Here is a 27,807-nt window from a genome sequence, read left to right on the forward strand (position 1 = left end):
CGGCTATTAATTTCTAGCCGCCCCCTCGCGATCGCTCCCCGGAGCTGAAGAACGGGGAGAGCCGTATGTAAACACGGCTTCCCCGTGCTTCACTGTGGCGGCGCATCGATCGAGTGATCCCTTTTATAGGGAGACTCAATCGATGATGTCAGACCTACAGCCACACCCCCCTACAGTTGTAAACACACACTAAGTGTACACTAAATCCTACAGCGCCCCCTGTGGTTAACTCCCAAACTGCAACTGTCATTTTCTCAATAAACAATGCAATTTAAATGCATTTTTTGCTGTGAAAATGACAATGGTCCCAAAAATGTGTCAAAATTGTCCGAAGTGTCCGCCATAATGTCGCAGTCACGAAAAAAATCGATGATCGCCGCCATTAGTAGTAAAAAAAATAAAAAAAAATAAAACTATCCCCTATTTTGTAAATGCTATAAATTTTGCGCAAACCAATCGATAAACACTTATTGCAATTTTTTTTACCAAAAATAGGTAGAAGAATACGTATCGGCCTAAACTGAGGAAAAAAAATGTTTTATATATGTTTTTGGGGGATATTTATTATAGCACAATGTAAAAAATATTGGATTTTTTTCAAAATTGTCGCTCTATTTTTGTTTATAGCGCAAAAAATAAAAACCGCAGAGGTGATCAAATACCACCAAAAGAAAGCTCTATTTGTGGGGAAAAAAAGGACGCCAATTTTGTTTGGGAGCCACGTCGCACGACCGCGCAATTGTCTGTTAAAGCGACGCAGTGCCAAATTGTAAAAACCCCTTGGGTCATTTAGCAGCATATTGGTCCGGTCTTTAAGTGGTTAAATGGGTTGTAAGGGTTTGTTTTTTATTTTCGAAATAGGTTCCTTTAAACTAGTGCATTGTTGATTCACTTACCCTTTCCTTTGATTTCCCTTCTAAATGTGTATCAGTGTGTGAATGCTTTTTGATACTATTTATCATAACTATTGTTGTATTTCAGCTGAGGTTTGGTATCTGTTTGCCCTATTGCAGCCAATTAAATTCGTACTCGTACCATTTTGATTTCAGTTTTCCTGGACACGTTTACATTTGCTTGATTGCAGTAGTACAGTACTCAATTCATGGGCTTTAAAAAAAATGAGACCCAGTCAGTTTTGATTGTTTAGTTAACGTTAAAAACTAGGAACCAAACCTTTTACTTATCAAAGGGGTTTCATTTCTTCTAGGTTGAGTATTGGTATGCGTTACATTTATTCTCTCTTACTATAATCAACAACCTTTAACTACGCTTTGGCCTCTGGTATCCCTGAGAGCGTGCACAATGCATTGTGTGTCTTTTAACACTTTGGTGTTAAAGTACTGATGTCATCTTCAGCAAGTAGGTAACAAGTTATTTCTTCCTGCTGCAGAAGTTCTATGTGGGAGGTATTCGGTTACTTCTGTTTGTGGTCACGTTGGGTAACTAGTTCCATGAGGTTCAGGCTCTAGAGGCCAGCTTTCATCAAGTCCTTTAACACTGCATTGGCTGGGAAATGTATTTTTTTATACATTTCCTTTTAGACAGAGAGAAAGCGAAGATTCACTGACTCATTTGATCGTCTTCCAAGACCAATGTCACACAACGGTTTTTAAGAAAAAGACAGGGTTCCCAGCCCCGGCTAAGAACTGCCAACACCAGCCTAAGACAGCTTTTGTGTTTGACCTGACAAGAGCACAATAGGCTTGCTTGTGCCCGAAATAACTATCTGTCATTTCCTAAATTTCATTTTTCACTGTTATCCTTTCAAATAGTTGGAACGCCTGGTATGTGTCAGGGCCTGGGGCATCCTCTGTGCTCAGCTAAAGTATTTTCTCTGCGACTTAGTTTAGTGGATGTCTGATGTGGATGTGTCTTTTTTTGTGTTCTTTATTGTGAGGTTCCTGAGTATCTGGTTAATGGAGAAGTGTTTTTACATATACATTGCCTTAGGGGCATCACTTCTGCCTAGGTTGTTAGGAATCCTTGAAATACACATTTGCATCATGTTTTTGTTTTTGCCTGTTATATCTCCTGCTTTATGACTGATAAATAAAATACATTTTATGTTGCCTTTTCCCCTTTTACCCCAATGAAGTACTTAGACTTCTAGGCCCAGATTCTCAATGGCGTTACGACAGCGCAACACCATTTGCGCCGTCGTAAATCCCAATCTGGCCCCGGGTATCTATGCGACTGATTCCTAGAATCAGTTACGCATAGATACCCATTAGATCTGACAGGCGTAAGGCTCTTACGCTGTCAGATCTTAAAAGCAATTTTTTTTCCCGCCGTTGGTGTCGCATCGTCGTTTTCCCCGTCGTCTATGCAAATTAGGTAATTACGCGAGATTCCCGAACATACGCGCGGTCGACGCTGAGAATTTACGTAGTTTCCGTAGCCTACGCGATGCGTAAGGTTGCCCCTGCTATTAGGAGGGGCAACCAATGTTAAGTATGGCCGTCGTTCCCGCGTCGAATTTAAAAAAAATTACGTTGTTTGCGTAAGACGTCCGTGAATGGCGCTGGATGCCATTTCCATAAACGTCTAAGCAAATGACGTCGGGGCGACGTCATTTAGCGCGATGCACGTCGGGTAATTTACCCGACGGAGCATGCGCAGTACGCTCGGCGCGGGAGCGCGCCTAATTTAAATGGTGCCCTCCCCATTTGAATTGGGCGGGCTTGCGCCGAGCGCTTTTACGAAACACCGCCGCAAGTTTACAGGTAAGTGTTCTGAGAATCAGGCACTAACGCTGTAAGCCTGCGGCGGTGTAACATAAAGCACATACGTTACGCTGCCCAGGAGCAACGTAATTGTTTGAGAATCTGGGCCCTAGTTTATCAAAACACAAAATCAAAAGTGTAATATATTTCTCTTTACCAATCCCCAAATGAGGCGGAAGCACAAGTTTTATTTTTTTTCCAGGCTTTTTATCCTTTATTTTCACTAAGTAATCCTGAAAATTACACACTTCCTATCCCATGCTCTATGCCTGCGCCTCATTTAAAGTCCCAACCATTTAGTCTTCTCCTTATACAATCCTATCCCATCTTGGTACATTTACTTCTCCAATGTGTCTCAGGAGGTAGCCATGGCTAACAGACAGCCTGAACATCAAACACATCTGCGTTGTTTATCTCCATTACATGGTAGTTGATGGTAGCCTACACATGAAAGCTTTAATTGGTTTAGCTGCCTTTTTAGCTCACAGGAAGGCTCAAGAATATATCTGGCAAGATCAATAGGTATTTTCAGCACTTCTTGAAAATGTTCTTGGCTTAAAGTGATACTAAAGTTTTGTGTTTTTTTTTTAGTTAAAAATTACAAACATTTCATACAGGCATACCCCACTTTTAAGTACACAATGGGGTATACAGACATACTCCACATTTAAGTACACAATGAGGTATATTTACTAAAGCTGGAAAGCGCAAAATCAGGCTCACTACTGCATAGAAACCAATGAGCTTCCAGGTTTTATTACCAAAGCCTAATTGACCAAGCTTGGGTTAGAAGCTCATTGGGTTCTATGCAGAAGTGAGCTTGATTTTGCACTTTCCAGCTTTAGTAAATAAATTTAGTAAATAAACCCTATCGTGTACTTAAAAGTGGTGTATGCCTGTACTTACCTTCTCTGTGCAGTGGTTTTGCACAGAGCAGCCCAGATCCTCCTCTTCTTGGGTCTATCATCGGCGTTCCTGGTCCTTCCCTCCTGAGTGCCCCCACAGCAAGCAGCTTGCTATGGGGGCTCTCGAGCCGAGCTGCACCTCCATGTGTCCATTCAGACACGGAGCCGCCGCCCGACCCCACCCCTTTTTTCTCCTCATTGGCTCCATGACTTTGATTGACGGCAGCGGGAGCCAATGGCGCTACGCTGCTGTCTTAACCAATGAGGAGGGGGGTCCTTGACTGCCGGGTCTCTCTTGCAACATCGCTGGATCTTAGATGGACCTCAGGTAAGTATTAGGGTTTCTGAGGGGGGCTGCTGCACACAGAAGGTTTTTCATCTTAATGCATAGAATGCATTAAGATGAAAAACCTTCTGCCTTTACAACCACTTCAAAAAAAGTAAACAAATGCACCCACCAAATCTAAGGACTGGTAAGCAGCAATATATTACATTTTAATTGTTTGGGTATATATACGCTTTAAACCATTTAAGTTAGTTTTTTTAGGATGCATGATTTTATGAAAAAGCCTTCATAATCCGACTCTTCTTCTTCTTCAAAAAAAAAAAAACTATTTATGTCTATATTTATTTATTAAAAAGATCAAATTACTTTTTGAGAGGACATTGGTGGTTTATTTCACCATTCAGATTCTCAAAGTTCTCGGGAACTGTAGCATCAAAATCTTCCCACATTAGTTCCAATCAGGACCCTTTAATTAAAGGGGTAACAAGGACATTTTCCATGGGCCCATCAGGATAGGAAGACAATCAAAAGACTCCCAAGAAAAGAAACTAAGACGATGAAAAAGCTGAGATCTCAACTCAGTGATGAACTATTAGGCAAGACACCCTTTGTTTTAAATATGAAGATCTCTTCTTTCAGCATGAGTATTGAGCATGAGTTTTTTATTATCCTTGTGGGAAAAATGCTTCTGTATTAATCCAGGCATTCCAAGTGACTAACCACACTCATATATTTCTTCCCAGCATTCTAAAACCACACACAGTTCAATTTGCACCCATGTATACATCAAATATATTTTTATTACCGGTTTATTAAGAAATTGTCCAAGCCCAGTGGTCCTTTAAAAGATAGTAGGGGGCCCTACAGTGATTTTTGCCCCAAACCTGCATTCGTCTTAAAGCAGCTCTGACTTTGCCTCTGCCTGCTCACCAGTGTATGAAGCTGTCTCCCTGGGGCAAAACATGGAAGCTTCCACCTCACTGAACGTTGGTATGCTTGTTCCCGTATATCAGCATATGTAGGCATCTACTGCAATTTATTGTAAAAGGAGGTAGGGTTTTTAAAAAAGGCTCACTTTACTAAACTGCATAGTGGCTCATTTATTAAAGTGTATGTAAACCCACTCTCATCCTTTCTAAACTACTGCCATAGTGCTGATCTATAAGGATAAACATGCCTCCTGCATTTATCCTTACCTGTCAAATGTCTCCCCTCTGTCTGTTATGAGACCTGAAAAACTGCAGATTCGGTGGGTGGATCTGTTGTCTGGAGCTCGGTGGGTGGAGTTGTGATGTCAGTAGACTCTCTGCCCACCTCTACACTACCCTTGTCAACATGCATTTTTTTCCTATGTATTTCTTACACTGAATTCTGCTATGATCACTAACATCCAGTCAAAATCCAGAAAAGTAACCACATGACTTCAGAAAAGGAGTGGGGGTGGGAATTGAAAAAAATAATGCCTCCAAGCTAGTGCATGAGATATGTAAATAACCTGTCACTCACAGCAATGGGTGCGGAACGAACTAAGGTTTTTCTCTGCAAGTCCGTTTTATTTCACTGAACAATAAAAGAGGACTGCTCAGAGCTGGATTAACTCTGTGTGGCAAGACTGGGCACAGATGATAGGAAATCTTATACTGTACATTGTGACATCAAAATAAAAAATAAATAAAAAAATTGGCTTTACATCTACTTTAAGTGTTTCCAAGAAAATACACTTATTGAAGACATGCCAAGAAGTAGGTCCATTTCGGCAGACTTTGGCCACTGTACTAGAGTAGTGTAGGGACCCTAATTTACAGTGGGGATCGAAAGTTTGGGCACCTCAGGTAAAAATTTGTATTAATGTGCATAACGAAGCCAAGGAAAGATGGAAAAATCTGCAAAAGGCATCAAATTACAGATTAGACATTCTTAAAATATGTCAAAAAAAGTTAAATTTTATTTTCATAATTTACACTTTCAAAATTACAGAAAACAAAAAAATGGCGTCTGCAAAAGTTTGGGAACCCTGCAGAATTTATAGCATGCACTGCCCCCTTTGCAAAGCTGAGACCTGCCAGTGTCATGGATTGTTCTCAATCATCGTCTGGGAAGACCAGGTGATGTCAATCTTAAAGGTTTTAAATGCCCAGACTCATCTGGCCTTGCCCCAACAATCAGCACCATGGGTTCTTCTAAGCAGTTGTCTAGAAAACTAAAACTGAAAATAGTTGATGCTCACAAAGCTGGAGAAGGCTATAAGAAGATAGGAAAGTGTTTTCAGATGTCAATATCCTCTGTTCGGAGTGTAATTAAGAAATGGCAGTCATCAGGAACAGTGGAAGTTAAAGCAAGATCTGGAAGACCAAGGAAAATATCAGACCTAACAGCTCGCAGGATTGTGAGAAAAGCAATTCAAAACCCACGTTTGACTGCACGATCCCTCAGGAAAGATCTGGCAGACACTGGAGTTGTGGTACACTATTCCACTATAAAGAGATACTTGTACAAATATGGTCTTCATGGAAGAGTCATCAGAAGAAAACCTCTTCTACGTCCTCACCACAAAAATCAGCGTTTGAACTTTGCAAATGAACATACTGTATAGACAAGCCTGATGCATTTTGGAAACAAGTTCTGTGGACCGATGAGGTTAAAATAGAACTTTTTGGCCGGAATAAGCAAAGGTACATTTGGAGAAGAAAGGGCACAGAATTTAATGAAAAGAACCTCTGTCCAACTGTTAAGGTGGATCAATCATGCTTTGGGGTTTTATTGCAGCCAGTGGCACTGGGAACATTTCACGAGTAGAAGGTAAAATGGATTCAATAAAATTTCAGCAAATTTTGGATGGTAACTTGATGCCATCTGTGAAAAAGCTGAAGTTAAAGAGAGGATGGCTTCTACAAATAGATAATGATCCTAAACACACCTCAAAATCCACGGGGGATTACATCTAGAGGCGTAAACTGAAGGTTTTGCCATGGCCTTCACAATCTCCTGACCTCAACATAATTGAAAATCTATGGATAGATCTTGAAAGAGCAGTGCGTGACAGACAGCCCAGAAATCTCAAAAAACTGGAAGACTTTTCTAAGGAAGAATGGGCAAAGATACCTCAAACAAGAATTGAAAGACTCTTGGCTGGCTACAAAAAGTACAAGATATTAACTCTGCAGGGTGCCCAAACTTTTGCAGACGCCATTTTTTTGTTTTCTGTAAATTTGAAAGTGTAAATGATGGAAATAAAATCTAACTTTTTTTGACATATTATAAGAATGTCTAATCTGTAATTTGATGCCTTTTGGCGATTTTTCCATCTTTTTCCATCTCTCCTTGGCTTCGTTATGCACATTAATACAAATTTTTACCCGGGGTGCCCAAACTTTCGGATCCCCACTGTATAAAAAGTGTTGTGTTATACATCACACACTGCTATGTGTCAGCCAGCCCAGCATCTTCTGTACAATAAGTTGTTACAGCAGGAGCGCAGATCCAGGAACTGTAGTTTAAAATAACAAAGCTGGTAATTGTTTCAGTATACCCAATTATTATTTTTTATCAGTTCTAAGGCTGACAGGGCTGCTAATATTATCCAGTCTTTTTAAGTAGACACCAAGAAAAATTAGCTCTTTGCGTCTGCCTTGCTGGTGGCAGAAGTAGCCATACTTGTGTCTATGCCTGTCCCCACTATTTTGTCTTTGGGACTGACACAGGCAGCATAGGAAATTTCATAGTAGAAGAGCTTGCTTTGTTCCTGATTAAGGCCATTTAAACTATGACAAGCTGAGGAAGAAGAGATCTTCCACATGTGTGTTCCCGTTGGAGCTCATCACAGATGGCAACTGTTTTATACGCAGAGCATTTTTTTTTTTTTAATTATGGTTCTGTTACTTGGTAAGTTTAGGTGCTGATAGTTCTTACAGGAGTTCTTTACAGTCTGTGAAAATATAACAAGCTGCTGAGTGAGTCAACCTGTGTCATTCTTCTAGTACTGAAATCTTAATTTTGTGTGGCCTTTAATGTTTAGGCTACAGTCTCAAATGAACTAATTTTAGGTCATGACCTTAGCAGGCATGCACTAGAGACTTTGCAGGCTTCCTTTACTGAATGATACATCACACTGTAGACCTCTGTTCATGCGTACATACTCAACTTTAATTTCTGTAACATTTGGGACAAGCCTGGACAGATCTTCCCAAAGCTTAAAAGCCAGCTCCAAAAAGTAAAGAGCCAGCTTGTTGTGGCTTTACCCCCTGGCAGCAGACACAGGCTCATCTGAGCCTAAATGGCACGAGGTCAACCGTGCTATGGATGACCCTAATGGCCCCGGCCTACCTTGTTTCAAGATGCCACCAGGTTGCATCTCTAAGGATTGCACCACTAAGGAATAGCAGGAATGTGGTGGCTATGGTGAGTAGACATGGAAGCTGCACTATGGACAGTCAGAGTTCAGTCACAGGTTGAAGCAGGTGGCAGACAATTATATTTGGTGTCCAGGCCGAATTTGAGGTATGGGGCAATCAAGGATGGTCAGTGTTCAGGCAGAGGTAAACAGCGATAGTTGGTGTCCAGTAGGAGGTCAAGGTAGGCAAGAGTAGTGAGGGATAAGAAGAGTTAACAGGGGACACAAATTAAGTCAGGAGATCTTGGCTAGTAACAGGAAAGGCAGAAATTGACAGTCTCACAAACAATGTAGCTTGCAAGAAATCCCAGTACCGACCACCATAAAGGAAGGAGTATAAATACCCTCCTAGGCCTCTGTGCATGCCCATTACTAGGGGCACGTCCTAAGGCATGCATGCACTTTGTGCACAGATTTATGCAAGGATCTAGCATAGCTAGAAGGCCAGAATTCAGGGCATGATGCACTGCATGTGGACAGGATGGACCAGGCCTATGGATGTACAGATGTGGACCCTGGAGGTACCTTAACATAGCAACAATGCAACTTTGAACTGATTTATGCAGTTCTCACCTGTCCACCTACAACAGCCATTTAGTTTGACCCCCCTTCCAACACGTACAGTATAAGGTTGCATTTTTCCACCAACCACCACAACAGCCATATATACAGTTCTCTCTCGACCCCAGCAGCTTTTGTCCCAGGCTCTATTGGTATTATTGTGTTTACAGTGTTTGACTGCTGCGCAATGCCAGCATTGTGGGACCCATCTTCCTTTGAGCTCTGCGTCATATGACAAATGATCAACATCTTCTAGTGCTCTTCTGCTGGTCACATATAAAAAAAAAATACAGCTTTTGGAATACAGAGTAAAAATAAATAAACAATATCAATAAACTGTTTAAAATTGGCATACAAATATATATTTGAAATCAAATCTTTATTATGTTGTGGAAATAACATAAACACAAGAAAATATTGCGCTAAGGAAAAAATATTAAAATTGATATCATATACATAATAAAGTGTTAAATCAATAACTCCAGCTGCAACACCTATATACACGTGATATAAATGTAAATACAACAAACAATCCAAAGGAAGGGGTTGCGCTAGTAATACCACCTAGTGAATAGGTAATCAGTAAGTCAATAAATAAATAAATAAATATATTAAATCATTAAGGAAATTCTAAATAAATTATTATCAATAAATGGACATAATAATCTTAGTAGATCCAAATAGCTGACACATCAGGAGTGTTGCCATAAACTATAAGTGGAGGCAACTCCCAATCAATCACTTGAGATAACAGAAAGTCCTCACACAGTGATCGGATCATAAAAATATATACACATATATATATATAAATAAGTTGTGAAAATAGGGTAAATGAGCAAAATGTCCCAGTTCACACACAAGCTTTAAACACGGCTTCAGAACGGAAGATTGAAGAGATGAAGGTAAGATAATCCACCACCGGCTTGAATAGATGAGGAAGAATGTGGGCACACCCGGGAAGGGAGTAAGTATAAACTCTTACCAGAACTTGGTTTTAAAACAGCATGACAACCCACTCAATGGGGATACGAGACTGTACACTCCACCGCCTTCACTGCTCCTCGCCGGGTATGTGTGAGGTCCGCTCTCCGTTCCAGGTACTCTGCACTGCTATGGCTCCATTAACCAATGGTATCACCCAGGGAGAGAATTAAGGGCTCGATAGTGAGGTACCATAAAAAACGGCTTTATTTAAAATAGTGTTGCACAGTACACTATAGGCATACCGGTACAATCATTTAAAATCAGCAGCATAAAAAACAAACAAATCCGAAGGAAACTTACACCCGTGCTTCCAGGGTCACGTTCTAGGCGATGACGTCAGTGCGTGGCTCCACCCTGACATGTTTCGACGTAAAAGTCGTTATCAAAAGGCACGCTTTTTGCCCTTTGATAACGACTTTTACGTCGAAACATGTCAGGGCGGAGCCACGCACTGACGTCATCGCGTAGAACGTGACCCCGGGAAGCACGGGTGTACGTTTCCTTCGGATTTGTTTGTTTCAGTGCCCAGCCACCCGTCAGTGCCCAGCCATCTGTCAGTGTCCAGCCGTCAGTGCCCAGCCATCAATCAGTGCTCATCTGTCAGTGCCAGCCATCAATCAGTGCTCAACAGTCAGTGGTCATCAGTGTCATCCGTCAGTGCCCATCCATCAGTGTCAGTGCCAGCCTGAATCAGTGCATGCCACCTATCAGTGCTCATCAATGCACTGCTCACCAATGCTGAATCATTGCCACTTATAATTGCTCATCAGTCAGTGCCGGCCATTAGTGCCAGGCATCAGTGTGTGCCACCTATCAGTGTCCATCAGTCAGTGCCACCTATCAGTGCCCGGCCATCAGTGCCACTGCCAGCCATCAGTCCCAGCCATCAGTCAGTGCCACCTTTTAGTGCCCATCTATAAGTGCCAGCCATCAATGCATCACTGTCACATGACATTAAAAAAAGTATCGGTAATCGGTATCGGCGAGTACTTGAAAAAAGTATCGGTACTTGTACTCGGTCCTAAAAAAGTGGTATCGGGACAACCCTAATGCTGTATATGCAACATTTGATTACCACACATAGCAATTAATCCCTAGCACTAGTAACAAGATTGAACTATTAAAAAGTGCCCATCTATTCCTGTCTTTGATGCAAGAGCTTGCTTGGTTGTTCTCTGTAGAAACTGTAATGCCAGCTGGCATGATGTAGTAAGAAGGGCAAACACAGACGCTTCATTTTTCAGGGTGACACTTATCTACATATTAGTTGCACTCCTGTTACAATGAAAGTGATAATTCGGTTGTATTAGTGATTTTGGGAGCTTCTAATTTTAAAGGCATATTCTGCATTTCAGCTGAGCTGGAGGTCTTGTCTGAATAACTACGTAACTCATTTACTGGTGGTCTGAGTGGCTCTGATGTTCTCTTCACATTGTGAAGGCTTTAGGTCAGAGTGTAATGATATGCTCAACAAGGCATTGGCCTGATTTATACGGCAGTGATAGCCAAGGCCAGCATTCTTCTCCAGTCTATATATATCCGGAATTACGGAGATGTATAATTTAATTTGTCTGGCAGCACTGTGGGAGAGTTTCAGAATTAAAGTTTACCGACCCCCTCCTTACTGAAACACAAATGCTGCTGATTGAAGCCAGTGTGAATGAAGACTACAATTAAGGCAAATGGCAGTAGGGGGGTTTATGGGAAGTCAAGCTTTCTTGCTGCCATGTCAGACTGCAGCCTGCAAACTTCTGTTGACAGGAGGAGAGTGCGGTGAATGCCTGGGACACTCATTCTGCTCGTTAGCACATGACCTCTTCTCCCTCCTAAGTAAAACAAGCCTAAATCAGCCTAACAAATAGCTTAGTGTGTGCATCATGGTATGTAGGTGTGATAGGGCAGTGGCAATGTACAAAGTGTACAAACCCATTACAACCGATCAGTTTTCATTAGGTTAGCGCTGCCAAAAAATCAACAATTATTTTTGACTAGTTGCTTTGGGTTTCTGAAATTTGAACATTGCTCTTTGCCTTAATAAGAAAAAAGCATAATGTCGCGTGCACACGATCGGAATTTCCGACAACAAATATTCGATGGGAGCTTGTTCTCGGATATTCTGACCGTGTGTAGGCTCCATCAGACATTTGCTGTCGGAATTTCGACAACAAAAATTTGAGAGCTGGTTCTGTGTACACAATTCCGATGCACAAAATTCCACACATGCTCGGAATCAAGCAGAAGAGCCGCACTGTCTATTAAACTTAATTTTTTCTCGGCTCGTCGTACGTCTTGTACGTCACCGCGTTCTTGACGTTCGGAATTTCCGACAACATTTGTGCGACCGTGTGTATGCAAGACAAGTTTGAGCCAACATCCGTCTGAAAAAAATCCACGGTTTTGTTGACGGAATGTCCGATCATGTGTACGCGGCATCATAGTCTTGGGGGTAGATCCACAGAGCGAGTACGCCGGTGTATCTACTGATACGCCGGTGTACTTTCAAATTTCCCGCGTCGTATTGTTGTTTTGAATCCTCAAAACAAGATACGACGGCTTCTGGGTTAGATCCGACCGGTGTACGTCTTCGTATGCCTTCGGATCTAAGATGCAATACTTCGGCGTCCGCTGGGTGGCGTTCACGTCGTTTTCCGCGTCGGGTATGCAAATTAGCTATTTCCGACGATCCACGAACGTACTAGTGGCCAGCGCATTTTTTTCCGGCGTCTGTAGTCGGCTTTTTCCGGCGTATAGTTAAAGCTGGTATTTCGTCGCGTATAGTTAGATTTGCCATGTTAAGTATGGCCGCCGTTCCCGCGTTTAATTTGAAATTTGTTTTTTTTGGTAAGTCGTCCGTGAATCGGAATGTACGTAAGTGACGTCTATGTTAAAAAAAATTACGTCATTTAGCGCAAAGCACGGCGGGAAATTTAGGGACGGCGCATGCGCAGTTCATTCGGCACGGGACGCGCTTCATTTAAATGAAACACGCCCCCTAATCGCCGATTTGAATTCCGCGCCGTTACGCCGCTTGAGATACACTACGCCGCCGTAACTTACGGTGCAAATTCTTTGGGGATTCGAACCAGCAAAAAGTAAGTTACAGCGGCGTAGCTTATCTCACATATGCTGCGCCGATGTATTTGTATGTGGATCTACCCCTTAGGCTCCATGCACACTGAAGCTGATAAAAGCTATAAAAAAACGCCAGTAGCTTTGCAGGGAGCCTTTCAACGTTTTTTAGTGTTTTTGCAATAGCTTTAATCAGCGTTTTTGAGTGTAGCTTTTTTCTTTTCTTTTTTTTTTATGGATATAAAAACGCAAATAAACGCTGAGCGTTTGAGCGTTTTTAAGCGGTTTTCAGCGCTTTGCGTTTTTTCGCGTTTTCCCCCGCCGAAAAACGGCACTTTGAACGCAAATTTTGGGCGTTCAGAAAAAAATCAATAAACTCCAAAGCTCATTAACACTAAAAAACGCCCAGGTGTGCATGGGCACATAGGCTAACATAGAGTTCAGTTTATGGGCTTTAAAAAAAAAAGCCAAAACACCAATAAACTGCAGTTTATCAGCTTCAGTGTGCATGGAGCCTTAAGCTGGCCTTACACCTGTAGAATTTTGTTTGAAAATTGTCATTGGCATATGAAGTACACGGCCTGTCCCAAATTTTTATGGAGCGTTGGCAACTACATGATTGCGGTTCAATATAGGAAAGAGTTTACTTTTTTTTAAATGTAGACATACATAAAAATCAATTGCAATTGGTTGGTAGGAGGTAACTTCACTTTGCACAACTTTTTTGCCTTCTTCAAAAAGCCTGATAGTGTGCAGATTAACCTCCTTAGCGGTAATCCCGAGTCTGGCTCGGGGTGAATTTTTTATACCAAAAGCGGTATCCCCGAGCCAGACTCGGGATCGCATTGCAGGATACAGGGGAAGTTACTTACCTTGTCCCTGGATCCTGCGATTCCTCCGCTGTGTGTGCGGGCTTCTCCGCTGTGTCTCCTCGCTCGATTCACAGTGCCGCCAAGCTCCATTCTCTACGACGTTACGACGCACGGGGACGAAGTTTGGCGCCAAATTCAAAAAGTGAAACACACAATACACATACAGTATACTGTAATCATACAGATTACAGTACTGTATGTAAAAAATAAACCCCCCCCCCCCCCCCTTGTCCCTAGTGGTCTGCCCAGAGCCCTACATGTACTTTTATATAATAAAAACTGTTCTTTCTGTCTGGAAACTGTAGATTGTCCATAGCAACCAAAAGTGTCCCTTTACATCAAAAGTGGTTTTAGAGCAGCTAGAAAACAACGATAATAAATTAGAATCACTCGCAGAATTGAGCGATAGCGATTTGTGGGGAAATTCGTCATCAAACAATAAAAATGATGACAGCGACAGTTCTGCAACTGAGCAAATTTCAGTGTTTTTGATTTGATAACATTATTGAATATTTTTTATTATAATTACATTATTATTTGTTATAATTATTTATAGTTATCTATTATATTATAATTTATGATTTTGTGTTTCAAATGTTATCATACCCAGGATGTCTACTTGGACAGATTTAAGTGAGTTATTCCTAAGAATTGCAGGCCTACAGTATAAAACGCCAAATTTCCATGCAAAATAATTGTACCGCTTTTGGTACAAAATTCCAGACATAATCATACCGCCAGGGAGGTTAAAAAGAAAGCATAGTTAGGTTTCAGGTATATGTGGATTGTGTATTACATGAATATTACACTTACCCACATCCCACTAAATTATACAGTATCTCACAAAAGTGACGACACCACTCACATTTTTGTAAATATTTTATTCTATCTTATCATGTGACAACACTGAAGAAATTACACTTTTGTGACCTTGTAACATGAGTCACATGACACCGGGGAGAGAAAATGCCTAATTGGGCCCAATTTGGACATTTTCACTTAGGGGTGTACTCACTTTTGTTGCCAGTGGTTTAGACATTAATGGCTGTGTGTTGAGTTATTTTGAGGAGACAGCAAATTCACACTGTTATACAAGCTGTACACTCACTACTGTACATTGTAGCAAAGTGTCTTTTTTTTATGTTGTCACATGAAAAGATACAGTAAAACCTTGGTTTGAGAGTAACTTGGTTTGAGAGAGTTTTGCAAGACAAGCAAAATGTTTTAATGCATTTTGCCTTGATATACAAGCGATGTCTTGAGCACTATGCTTACATTTAATGAATGTCTTGAAGCACTTATGCCCTGTACACACGATCGGAATTTCCGTTGGGATAAAATCCGATGGAATTTTCCGCCGGAATTCGGTTCAAGCTGTCTTGCATACACACTGTCAGACCAAATTCCGACCGTCCAAAACGCGGTGACGTAAAACACTACGACGAGCCGAGAAAAATTAAGTTCAATGCTTCCGAGCATGCGTCGACTTGATTCTGAGCATGCATGTTTTTTTCTCTGTCAGAATTCCACGCAGACAATCGGAATTTCCATCATAAAAAAATAAAACATGTTCTATTTCTAAACTCCGACGGAAAAAAGTCAGATGGGGCCCACACACGGTCGGAATAACCCAAAGAAAAATTCTGTCTGACTTTTTTCATCGGAAATTCAGATTGTGTGTACGCTGCTTTAGATGTGCCTCTCTTCTCTTTTTTACCCTGTAAAAAAAATGCTTTGATATACAAGTGCTTTGGATTACTGGAACGAATTATGCTCGCAAACCAAGGTTTTACTGTATATTAAAATATTTACAAAAACGTGAGGGGTGTACTCACTTTTATCAGATACTGTATATGTTTGTTTGATATAATTGATGCTATTTTAGTTCACAGTATAGCACTTTTTATTGCGATTGATTTGAAGGTATTAATCTTGATGAGCGCAGCTTGTCTTTCATATTATGTTTAATTATTCAGCTTTTCTCTGCTGAAAGACACGTAGTTTTCCATTAAAGGGTTCGTATTATTAGATTTGCGCAGGGGACTTAAAGCGGAGGTTCACCCTAAAAACATGTATATACCATTAGGCCTCGTACAGACGACCGGATCTATCCGCTGGGATTGATCAGCGGATCAGTTCCAGCAGATAGATCCGGTCGTCTGTACGCCCGAGCGGACATTTCCCGGCGGATAAAAATCCAGCCGACGGATTCCCAGCGGATAAAAATTTTGTAGCATGCTACAAAATCTATCCGCTGGGATCCAGTCCAGCGGACTGATCCGGTCGTCTGTACAGACTAATCGGATCAGTCCGTCCGCTCCCATCCCTCGCATGCGTCGTAATGATTCGACGCATGCGTGGAAGTGTTTACCTTCCAGCGTCGTGCACGTCGCCGCGTCATCGTCGCGGCGAGGGCGCGACACGTGACCGCGGATGTTTTCTGCGCGGATTTTGATCCGATGGTGTGTACTGTACAAGCCATCGGATCAAAATCCGGAGAAGGAATGTCCGCTGGAAACGGTCCGGCAGACCGTTTCCAGCGGATAACCCCTCGTCTGTACGGGGCCTTACATTCAGCATACTTCCGACATGTACAGTATGCTGTTTGTTTTTTGTTTTTTTCGCTGTACATACCGTATTATTGTTCTTTTCCACCCGGCTTCCGGGTTCTCACTCCCGCAGGAGTAGGCGTTCCTATGCAGCGGTGCAATGTCACCTGGGACTTAGCCCACATGATTGACGTGCTTCCCCCCGGCGTATAAGGCGCGTCACGAGTTCCGAAAATAGCCGAACTGGGAGTCGGCTCTATACGGCGCCTACGCAGTCAGCTTTACACGGCTCCTAGTCTGTCCGCGACGCGCATTATCCGCCCGGGGGGAAGCACGTCAATCACGTGGGCTAAGTCCCAGGTGACATTGCGCCGCTGCATAGGAACGCCTACTCCCGCGGGAGTGAGAACCCGGAAGCCGGGTGGAAAAGAACAATAATACGGTATGTACAGCGAAAAAAAACAGCATACTGTACATGTTGGAAGTATGCTGAATGTAATGGTATATACATGTTTTTAGGGTGAACCTCTGGTTTAATATCATTTACTACATCTGTAAATGAGGCCTCTATGGTCAGGCCCAGTCTCACAAGTACAGCCTGGATTTCTGTTTTAAATGGAATGCTAGATTTTCAGTAAAGTCACCAGGTTTCGTTTTATAGTCCTAAACAGGACCTCTCTGGTTTAGATCTCTGTGTCTACATAGAAATATCTGTCTATTGTCAGACGGATCTAGTCTCCAATCCAGGACAAACATGTCCATGTTCTTCACATAGGACTTGTAGCAAACATTTGGATGTAAATAAAAACACTGAGGTGCTATTTTCAAATAAACACAATGACAGCTCTTTTCTCAAGCGGTTTTCCCGTGAGATTGGCGACTTAAAAAAAAAAAATAAGACTGGAAGGCAAAAGGTTTTAGGCTTGGAACTAGACTGAAAGGGACAAAGGACGTGTCTTATCAAAGACCACCTCAGCCTTTCCTTCCCAATTCACCGGGCTTCATTTCCCCTGTGACCCTCATTATAGCCGTCAACACATTTCCTTGCTTTCAGGTTTGACAGGTGTAATAAAAGGTCACAGTTTTGACAGTTCTGCTTGTCAATTCCGTGAGCGTCCAAAACCAGGAGAAAAATAACCTGGGCCCAGTAAGCTACAGGAGCTGAAAATTCCCAGGACTAAATGCAGCCATTGTGCTAGAGCAGCAAGCCCTGAAACTTGATCCTCAAAGTAGGTTGTCAAAGCTTTTGTGACCAAGTGAGGAAACTATTATCTTATTGTTTGTGCTTCTATTCTTTTCCGCAAACCATTAGAAAGGGGATTATTAATAGGTTTTGAGATAACTGAAGACATGGGCTAAAAGCAAACAATTTCCTGCTCGTTAACCCTTTTTTTTTCTTATTTGTCTAGGTCTATGTGAATGGAGAGTGGGTCACCAGCATTGGAGAAGGTGGCAGCTTTGGGGAGCTTGCACTGATCTATGGCACTCCTAGAGCTGCCACGGTCAAGGCCAAAACAGATCTTAAACTATGGGGCATCGATCGGGACAGCTATAGACGTATACTTATGGTGAGTTTGTTTTGGTGCTTGTTTATATATCAATAAACTCTAATAAAACTTGACTCTTTAGCATGAAAGTGCACTCAGGAGTATATGGTCAATGTACCCATGTCTTTTTGTTCTTTATTTTTTTATTTTTTTTTAAGTGTATTTTGTGCGTGTACTCGAGAGAGGAGCCGGACTGCAGGAGTTGGGAGTAGGCAGGCCTCCCCCAGAGGCAATCTGCCATCTTTCTCCATGCCCCAGGTGGCAATAGCAGGTGCGTGAGGGGGTCCTCCCACACAGCCCCCCCTACTTGCTCCGCTTTGAAGCCCAACGGGGCAGAGGGACTCCCTATAAGGGAGTGAGAGGATCTAGCCCGCTCAACCAGCCCCGTTAGTCCTTCGCCTCTCTTTTTAGAGACCGCGTGGTCAAAGTGCGTGCATTTTTGTTCTTTATGGTGGCAGTGCCAGTGGCTAACACAAGGGCTTTCACAGTTCTTTCTGGATTTTTCTTTATTTTTCAATAGTGTTAAAGTTTTACAGTACAAAAAAGAAAAAAAGAAAAATCTTAGCTTTTCATTGAGCAGTATACAACGTATTTAGAGAGACATACATTGAATATTTTAAAATACTTGAGGAATCCTCCTCTTATAGCATACATAGACCATTACACCTCCTGATGTTGGCTGTAACTCATTTTCTCAAATAAGTGTGGAATACATGCCTTTCTCAACTACAAATCATAGACTGTACACAGTGCCACTGTGTCTATGACCTAATGCATGTTCCTAATCCTAGGCCTTAGGGTACGTTCCACCCGCTGGGAAGAACCAGCACCCCATCCGACTATCGGGGGAGTCTGGTTTCTCCAGTCGCACGGGTGTCTCCCACCACAGCCCAAGTAGACAATGGTCCGCCGAGAGTGAATGAGAGAAACGACTCTGGATTTTTCTTTAAAGCCTAATTCCATCCAAAGATATTTTAGTTTTAAGACTTTCCAAGGGTTATAATCTATGTCAAGTTCAACAGTTATCTCCATCCCCATTAGTAGGATCTTCCAACATTTTCTGTTCTATCAGACAGCCATTTCCTGGATGGGAACTGAGAGGAAACTCAGACATAGAGAGCAATAAAAACCTGATTGAGCTTTTAACCCATTCCTATTTCACAATTTATAATTACTGTCCTTTACCATTTAGGAGGTTTCCCCTCTCTTCTTGTCCTATTGCACACTTATCAGTGAGACAGGTGGGAGGAAACAATGCAGTGGTAATACAGACAGAAAAATAGACACAGGTTCCTAACCTTTCCAAACATGTGTTGGCTAGAGTTGGGCTTTAATGTTATTTTATTTAAATTGCAGAAGAAGAATGATGACGCTTCCTAATGGGTAATGCGTAATGAGCAACCATGGCTGGAGGAGCTAGAGCTACTAAGTAATTCCAACAGGAGTCCTCATCATGTAAATCCCTTAATGATAAAATAATTCATTACTACCTCAGTCTGACAGCACCTATCCATAACAAATTATCAGCACTGGGTGAATTCTGTGACTTTACCTCTTTACTAATATGTGGTAATAACACTTTCCAATTTTTTTTATATCTCTGAAATTGGTCCTAAACCTAACTAAGACTGGCCATACATTATACAATTTTCTTATTCGATTTCCTTTTTCAATTTCCTTTAGATTTACCTTCAATTATGTAGTGGGAGGGCCTGCCTGATTGCATACAATATGAACGTGTTTAGGTTTGACCTCATCTTTTATGGTTTTGGTAAATCTAAAGGAAATTTGTAGAAGAGATGTGTATAATGTATGGCCAGCCTCAGGATAAAAGCAAGCCCAATAAAATGTTCAGTTTAAATCCGCCACAGCCAGAGTAGAAAAACCTGACCCCTATCAGCATGCTGTAGAGTGAACTCTTGTGCTCTTTGTAGAAGCAGAAGCAGTGGTCTCCCCTTAGAGGTCCAAAAAACCCGGCCTCCCTTTCTGCTGACACCGAGCTGTCAGGTCACCTGTGGCCAGGCCACAAGTGCTCCCCGTTGGGGTCAGGGATGCACCACAGGGTAGTGAACCCTATGGCCGACTGCTGCAATCAGAGAGGAAGCGTGAGCCCAAGATTCCCCAGGGCGCGGAGTCTAAGACCCAGCTTTGGGTTCACCAGAGCCTCTGGTGGTGAGGATGAACTTTGCCGCAGCTGGATCCAGGTCGCGACCCCTGGGGTCCCCAAGGTCACACTCCGCAGGGAGAGAGGGGAAGCAGCAACCAGGACAAGCGATAGTGATGGGTAAGCCGAGGTTGGGGTAAACAAGGAACAGGCCAAGGGTCAGGGAAACAGGCAAACAGGAGAAGTCAGAGACGAGCCAAGGTCGGTACACAGGAAGGTAAACATAACACACTGCAGACAGGAACAAGCTACAAACAAAGGTTGAACAGCAAAGCGGACTAGCAGTGCAGTGGTTAATATAGGCTTCCTGGGATGGCCTGGGGTGGAGCCATACAGGGAGGAAGGTGATAAAAGACAGCCAGAAAGAGGGTCAGGCCTCTAATGAACACATGAGACAGGTAAGCTGCCAGACTTTATTGCATATCCATGACAGTATCCTCCCTCTTATGGCCCCTCCCCTTCCCCAGCCTGGGTCCAGGCCTAAAGGGAAATCACAGATGAAACCTCCTCAACAAATGGGGCGCAAAGACCTCAAATGCAGAAATCCAAGACGCCTCCCAAAAACCAAACCCTCTCCAAAGCACAAGGTACTGAAGAATGCCTCTGCAGAGACGAGGATCCAGAACTTGAGAACCTAATACTTTAGATTATCCTCATTGACCAGAACCGAAGTCGGGAGAGGACAAGAGGATTTATTGAGGACCAAAGGCCTTTTTGGAATAAGTAAGGGCATGAGAGGATCAAGGGGAATCTGAGGAGGATCAAGCAGACCCTTAAAGATGAACTGGGCATCTAGCACAGGACCATCAGACTGGGCAGAGGTCAGAGGAACCCTGAGGTCAGGTTGGTTAGAAGGTGACATGACACAGGAGTCAAGCTGGATAGCAAAAAAAACAGCAGAGTGCCCTGAAAATAAGGTAGAAAACCCCACTTGGTCGAATGAGGCAATCTATCCAAAGGATGGATTGAGCCCCTTAGACAAGTTGCAGAAGGTCCTGACCAAGAAAAGGTAGGAGGCTCACTGGGCATAGGCTGGCCTGGCATAGCTGATGCAGAGGCCGATTGAATAGCATAGTCAGGTGTAGTGACTACCTGAATCGCATCACAAGGCGTAGTGACTGCAGAACTTGCAGACAACTTAGCCTGGCTGTGCGTTTTAGGGACAGACAACGGTAACCTGGAGTGATCGGCTCAGGTTCACAGGCGGACTCCTCATCCAGAGTGCCACATTGGATAGAAAGTGCATTAGCCTGACTATTGCAGGACACATTCCGGACACCACTACATGCGGTAGGAAGAGCAAAAGATACCTGAATGGTGGCAACAGGAAGTTTCTCTTTTGGGGCAACCTTGGGTAGGCAGGACGTGGAACGGGAAGGACCCCAAGCCAGTATCTGTCCGGCAGTCCAGTCAATGTGTGGAGAATGGAGCCTTAACCAAGGAAGACCCAAAACGATAGGAGCTGAGGCCTTGGGTAGGATAAGGAAGGGTATCCACTCCTGGTGAAGTGTCTCTACTGACATCTTAACTGGGAGTGTCTGGAAGCAAATATTACCCCCTGGGAGAACAGTGCCATCAATCGCCAAGACCACCAATGGCGTGGTGAGGGGCAAGAGGGTAAAAAATCATATTTCTTGCAATGTGCATGCTGAAATTCAATGTTAAATGTCAAAATGTAATTCAAATGAATTGTCATATACGTTTTTATCACTCCATGATGGTATCATCGAAAACTACAATGAAGGAATTATCCTTTTTACAAATAAATATGTAAAATATTCTACAGGTCATTAGACAGCTTAGTTTTTACAGTACTGTGCTGTTCACATAATATGATGGACTGATCATTTAAATCTCCAAGGGACTAATTTTTTAGTCTCTGTAATGCAAATAACCTGACAATCTAGTAGTGAAGGACTTCTGTTGGACTTGACAGATTGGCAGATGTAGGATCGCCAATCTCTCAGCCTCAGACCCCAAGGGTTATATGAAGTTAATATCTGAGCTAACCTGCCAAAATTAACTCAAAACCTGTTCGCGATGGGTGGACAGACCGTTTAAAAGTCTTGCAAAAGTAGGTACTGTTTTTTTTTTTTTGTTAATCAAAATTGTCCATTCAAGTGTCGAGGCACATGCTGCGTGCAGCAAAGCAAAGACATAAAGATCATTTTCACTTAGCATAATCACAATGCTGTTGCAGCACATGAACATTTCATGCTAAATGTGTTATAAATAGCCTGGTAGGTCTGAAATCCTGTGGCTGGCACAGCAGACCAGAGCGGGATTATCAGCAGACAGTAGAAGAATCTGAGGTGCCGTAGTCACCGTGGAGCCCTGAATCCTGCTAGTATGCTCTCCATCTGCAAATAGCATCGAAAACTATGTCACAAAATGACTGCATTAAATCCACTGCAAACAAGTGAGTGGTTCACTTATCAGACCCGTCTACGGCTGCTATTAGCCTCTTCTTGAACCAGGACACAGGGGCCTATTCATCGAACTGCTATGTTAACTTACCGGTAATCAGAAACCTGGCCTCCCTTACTGCTGACACCGAGCGAAGACCTCATTTTGTCATCAGTTACAGCACTATACGCACTAAACACGAGGGCTTTTCCTGGCTCTCATTAGTTGTGTTGTTTAACTTGCCTTGAAATGCAAAATGTGGTTGTACAGGTGGCCAGAAGTTCAAAAACATGAAATTAATCACAGACTTTCACACTCCAGACCAATGCAGGTGACTGGATGGTTAATTCATTGGGTGCTTAACATGTGCAGGACTGAATGTGGATATTATTTCTGTTTTGTATATCATTATTTAGTAGATGTGCACATACTGTAGCAAACAGTGAGACAAACGGGTAGCATACAGATATACAGTGCCTTGCGAAAGTATTCGGCCCCCTTGAACTTTGCGACCTTTTGCCACATTTCAGGCTTCAAACATAAAGATATAAAACTGTATTTTTTTTTTTTAAAAATCAACAACAAGTGGGACACAATCATGAAGTGGAACGAAATGTATTGGATATTTCAAACTTTTTTAACAAATAAAAACCTGAAAAATTGGGCGTGCAAAATTATTCAGCCCCCTTAAGTTAATACTTTGTAGCGCCACCTTTTGCTGCGATTACAGCTGTAAGTCGCTTGGGGTATGTCTCTATCAGTTTTGCACATCGAGAGACTGAAATTTTTGCCCATTCCTCCTTGCAAAACCGCTCAAGCTCAGTGAGGTTGGATGGAGAGCGTTTGTGAACAGCAGTTTTCAGTTCTTTCCACAGATTCTCGATTGGATTCAGGTCTGGACTTTGACTTGGCCATTCTAACACCTGGATATGTTTATTTGTGAACCATTCCATTGTAGATTTTGCTTTATGTTTTGGATCATTGTCTTGTTGGAAGACAAATCTCCGTCCCAGTCTCAGGTCTTTTGCAGACTCCATTAGGTTTTCTTCCAGAATGGTCCTGTATTTGGCTCCATCCATCTTCCCATCAATTTTAACCATCTTCCCTGTCCCTTCTGAAGAAAAGCAGGCCCAAACCATGATGCTGCCACCACCATGTTTGACAGTGGGGATGGTGTGTTCAGGGTGATGAGCTGTGTTGCTTTTACGCCAAACATAACGTTTTGCATTGTTGCCAAAAAGTTGGATTTTGGTTTCATCTGACCAGAGCACCTTCTTCCACATGTTTGGTGTGTCTCCCAGGTGGCTTGTGGCAAACTTTAAACGACACTTTTTATGGATATCTTTAAGAAATGGCTTTCTTCTTGCCACTCTTCCATAAAGGCCAGATTTGTGCAGTATACGACTGATTGTTGTCCTATGGACAGAGTCTCCCACCTCAGCTGTAGATCTCTGCAGTTCATCCAGAGTGATCATGGGCCTCTTGGCTGCATCTCTGATCAGTCTTCTCCTTGTATTAACTGAAAGTTTAGAGGGACGTCCAGGTCTTCGTAGATTTGCAGTGGTCTGATACTCCTATGTCAATATTATCGCTTGCACAGTGCTCCTTGGGATGTTTAAAGCTTGGGAAATCTTTTTGTATTCAAATCCGGCTTTAAACTTCTCCACAACAGTATTTCGGACCTGCCTGGTGTGTTCCTTGTTCTTCATGATGCTCTCTGCGCTTTAAACGGACCTCTGAGACTGTGCAGGTGCATTTATACGGAGACTTGATTACACACAGGTGGATTCTATTTATCATAATTAGTCATTTAGGTCAGTAAAGGGGCTGAATAATTTTGCACGCCCAATTTTTCAGTTTTGTATTTGTTAAAAAAGTTTGAAATATCCAATAAATTTCGTTCCACTTCATGATTGTGTCCCACTTGTTGTTGATTCTTAAAAAAAATTACAGTTTTATATCTTTATGTTTGAAGCCTGAAATGTGGCAAAAGGTCGCAAAGTTCAAGGGGGCCGAATACTTTCGCAAGGCACTGTAGGGGCTGATTGACATGTATTTCTGTCTATCCAGTCCTGAGATTTACAGTACTGTGCCACAATGCACAGCCCCTTCTGTCTGGGCAGAAGGTAGATCTTGGTCTTTCAGACCAGTTGTCACGTACCTAGTTGGAGACCGAAGTGCCGAGAGGACTCCACCTTGCGGCTAAGCACAGAACACCCCTGACGATGGTACAGAAGGTGTAGTGCCCAAAGAAGCACAGGTTGCCGGATGGGTACAGGAGAGTGGAGCCAGTGGTCACCTGGAGTTTACCGGATTATGCAGGATACACAGCTGGGCCAAAGTCTTTTGGAATCCTCATTAACACTTGGCAATGGTGTTCAGGAGATGGTAGTAGAAGCCAGGCCAGGGGTCAAACACTTTAGATCCGACAGGAGGAAGAGGCAGGTAGCAGGAACAGGGTCAAGCCAAGGTCAAATACAGGATGGCAGGTCAGGAACAGGTAGCAGTAGCAAAGTCTGTGATGCAAGCCGGGATCAGACACTGGAAATAGAAGAAAAGTTGGTAAAGCAAGCCAGGGGGCCAAACCAGGAGAGCAGATCAGACAGGTCAGGAGCAAGCCAGGTCACAACAGGAAATCCACATAGAATATGCACAGAGGCTCAGGAACACAGGAAGGCTGACGACAATCCAGCAATGTGATGGACTCAGTCTTATATAGGCCATTAAGTGGACACATCTGTCAGGTTGCGGACCCGCGTACGCCCGTTCGCACTTCTTCTTGCACTAGTACTCATGGCAATGTGCCGGAAGCGTCCAGTACTGGCACTATTGCCAGTTCTCCTACGACCATTTCCCTGACACCAGTTAAGACAATTGGGCTAAAGGCTCTGATGCAGATCTTTAGGCTCCATTCACATGGGCAGTTACACATACTAGCAATACAAAAATGCAGCGCTATAAGTGAACCATATTTTATGTATAAACCAACATATAAACAATAGTACACATATACAATTCCAACAATAATTGTGCAAAGTGAATGCATATAAATTATAAAATGTGTGACTAATAATACTGGCATACACCAATAATAAAGTGCAAATGTGCTAAAAACAACCATATCATAAGTGTAAATCAAATACATATATAGTACCGTCAAGTAGCTGTCATGGGTTCAGACAGTTGAAATATTAGAAGTGGACTGTAAATAAGGCTCTGCTGGGCCAAAGTAAAATATCACCACCATTCACATGAAACAGTTTGAATGAGCAAAGACTGAAGATTAAAGTCTGTTCAGCACCATCTGCTGCGCCTTTTACGCAGACTCACTCCCTTTATCCCAAAAAAAGACATAGCAGTCGTGGTGGGGACACTTATCAACTCCAGACTTGACTATGCAAATGCCCTCTATCTTGGACTCCCAAAATACCAAATCACTCGTCTGCAAGTCGTTCAAAATACGGCCGCTCGACTTGTGACTGGGAAAAAAACATGGGAATCAATCTCACCTTCGTTGAGATCCCTTCATTGGTTGCCTGTAAAAGACAGAATCACGTTCAAAGCACTCTGTCTAACGCATAAGTGTATTCTGGGAAATGCCCCCCAATATCTATGCGAGAAACTAAAAGCTCACAACACCAATCGCATTCTGCGATCCACCAACCAAAATCTACTCCAGATACCCAAAGCCAGATACAAGTCCAAAGGAGAACGAAGATTTGCGGTCCAAGGACCCAGACTATGGAACGCTCTACCAACCACCATCCGATTGGAGGTAAACCACCTGGCCTCCAGGAGAAAGATCAAGACCCATCTCTTCTGAGGGCCCAGGGAATGGATACCAAGCCCTCGGTGGGGGTTCAGTTCGCATGTGTTGCGCTATATAAGTTTCTCACTCACTCAGTAGAGACAGGAGTGAATCATCATCTGATAAGGGGTCACCCAGGATTGTGCATCCGCCACCCTGGGGAGAGGGTATATACTCATACCAGAGTCAAACAAGCGTATGAATGGAAGTTGGAACTCTGAAGGATCGTCACTGGAGATCGTCTCGTTCACCATAGCAGATCATGAACTTGATTCATGAAAGTAAAAAAGGACCTCCACATATTATTAAAAACTTATCAAGGCTGATGTGTTCAAGCATAAAATCAATGTGGTCACAAGGAATTCCAAGAAGCGCAATGTTAAGGAGCTGGCTCACTGCAACTGACGTGTTTCATCCACAAGGACATCATCAGGGGTATGGGTGTCAGGGCTGGGCTCAGCCCTTCCCTCTCTGAGCTGGCTGCTCAGCTGTCGGCTAATTGCCAGCTCCTATCTCTACACAGTGACTCACCTGTTGATGATCCTGCTCGTCAGTCCTGCCTACTTAAGCCGTCCAGCTCAGATGATCTCTGCCTTCGCCCTGGTCAACTTCACAGAGACTATCTCCTGCGTTGCTGTTGAAGACTTGCTTGGCTGACGTTCCTTCTGGCTCCAGATCCTGCTTGCTGTTCTACTACATTTATCTCTGGCTCCCTGACGTTTGGCTGACTATTCGATCCAGTTCCTGAAATCTGGCTGTGTTTTGACTATACTTACTCTGTTTATCTTTTTATTATTATTATTAAACAAGTGTGATTTAACTGTACTTCTGTCTCAATGGTTTCTGACAATGGGTTACACATACTGCAATTTCCAGCAGCAAGAATCTGCAGATTAGGTATGTGCGCATACATTGCAGTGACAGGCTGTCGGCAGTTTTTGCTATTTGTGACAGTGATTGCCTGTGGTGATCCTGGCTGGACACATTTTGTGTGTAATCTCCTGTATGAATGGACTCTTAAGCCCCGGCTATACATGGATCGAATTTTGGGTGGATCAGAAGAGACCGGATGAATTTTGGTTAATGTAAGGGCAAGCTGATTGTACTCAAGTCGATCCATCGACCAACTAGGGTACAACCAGCCTGTTGGATTTTTGACATGAGATTACTGCTGGTGCCTGTAGCTGCTAGCATTAATCATTGTGTTCTGGCAGCAGCAAACACTCCCTGTGCCCCCATGCTGGCAGAACACAGTAGCGTAGCAGGAGGCATTCCCCCATCAACACTGACTGTGTTGATGGGGAAATCGAGCGATTCTCTTTCCTTTGGCCCATGGCGAAAAAAGACAAAACAAGATTTGCAATAAACTTCAGCTGCCTATACCTCTTCATCCACTAAAGGCTAACTTTACATCTGTGCATCCGCGTAATGCGTGTTATCAGTTTTGAATGAAACCCCAATGCACCTTGCAAATGAACCGTCTGTGTGCTGCATATGAAAACAAAAGTAATACGGTATGTATTTTTTTTGTACATCGTGATGC

At 42.8% G+C, this 27,807-nt stretch overlaps 1 protein-coding gene across 3 annotated transcripts in view; it reads left to right on the forward strand.

Annotated features, from left to right (window-relative positions):
* Positions 1 to 27,807, forward strand: part of PRKAR1B (protein kinase cAMP-dependent type I regulatory subunit beta) — a 347,158-nt gene that overhangs the window by 232,094 nt on the left and 87,257 nt on the right. For all 3 annotated transcript variants that reach the window (XM_040356774.1, XM_040356773.1, XM_040356775.1), the window contains one exon: positions 17,749 to 17,907. In XM_040356774.1, coding sequence (XP_040212708.1) covers positions 17,749 to 17,907 — 159 coding nt within the window. The remainder of the gene's footprint in view (positions 1 to 17,748; positions 17,908 to 27,807) is intronic.

This window comes from Rana temporaria, chromosome 6, assembly GCF_905171775.1.
Source record: "Rana temporaria chromosome 6, aRanTem1.1, whole genome shotgun sequence".
Lineage (NCBI taxonomy): Eukaryota > Metazoa > Chordata > Amphibia > Anura > Ranidae > Rana > Rana temporaria.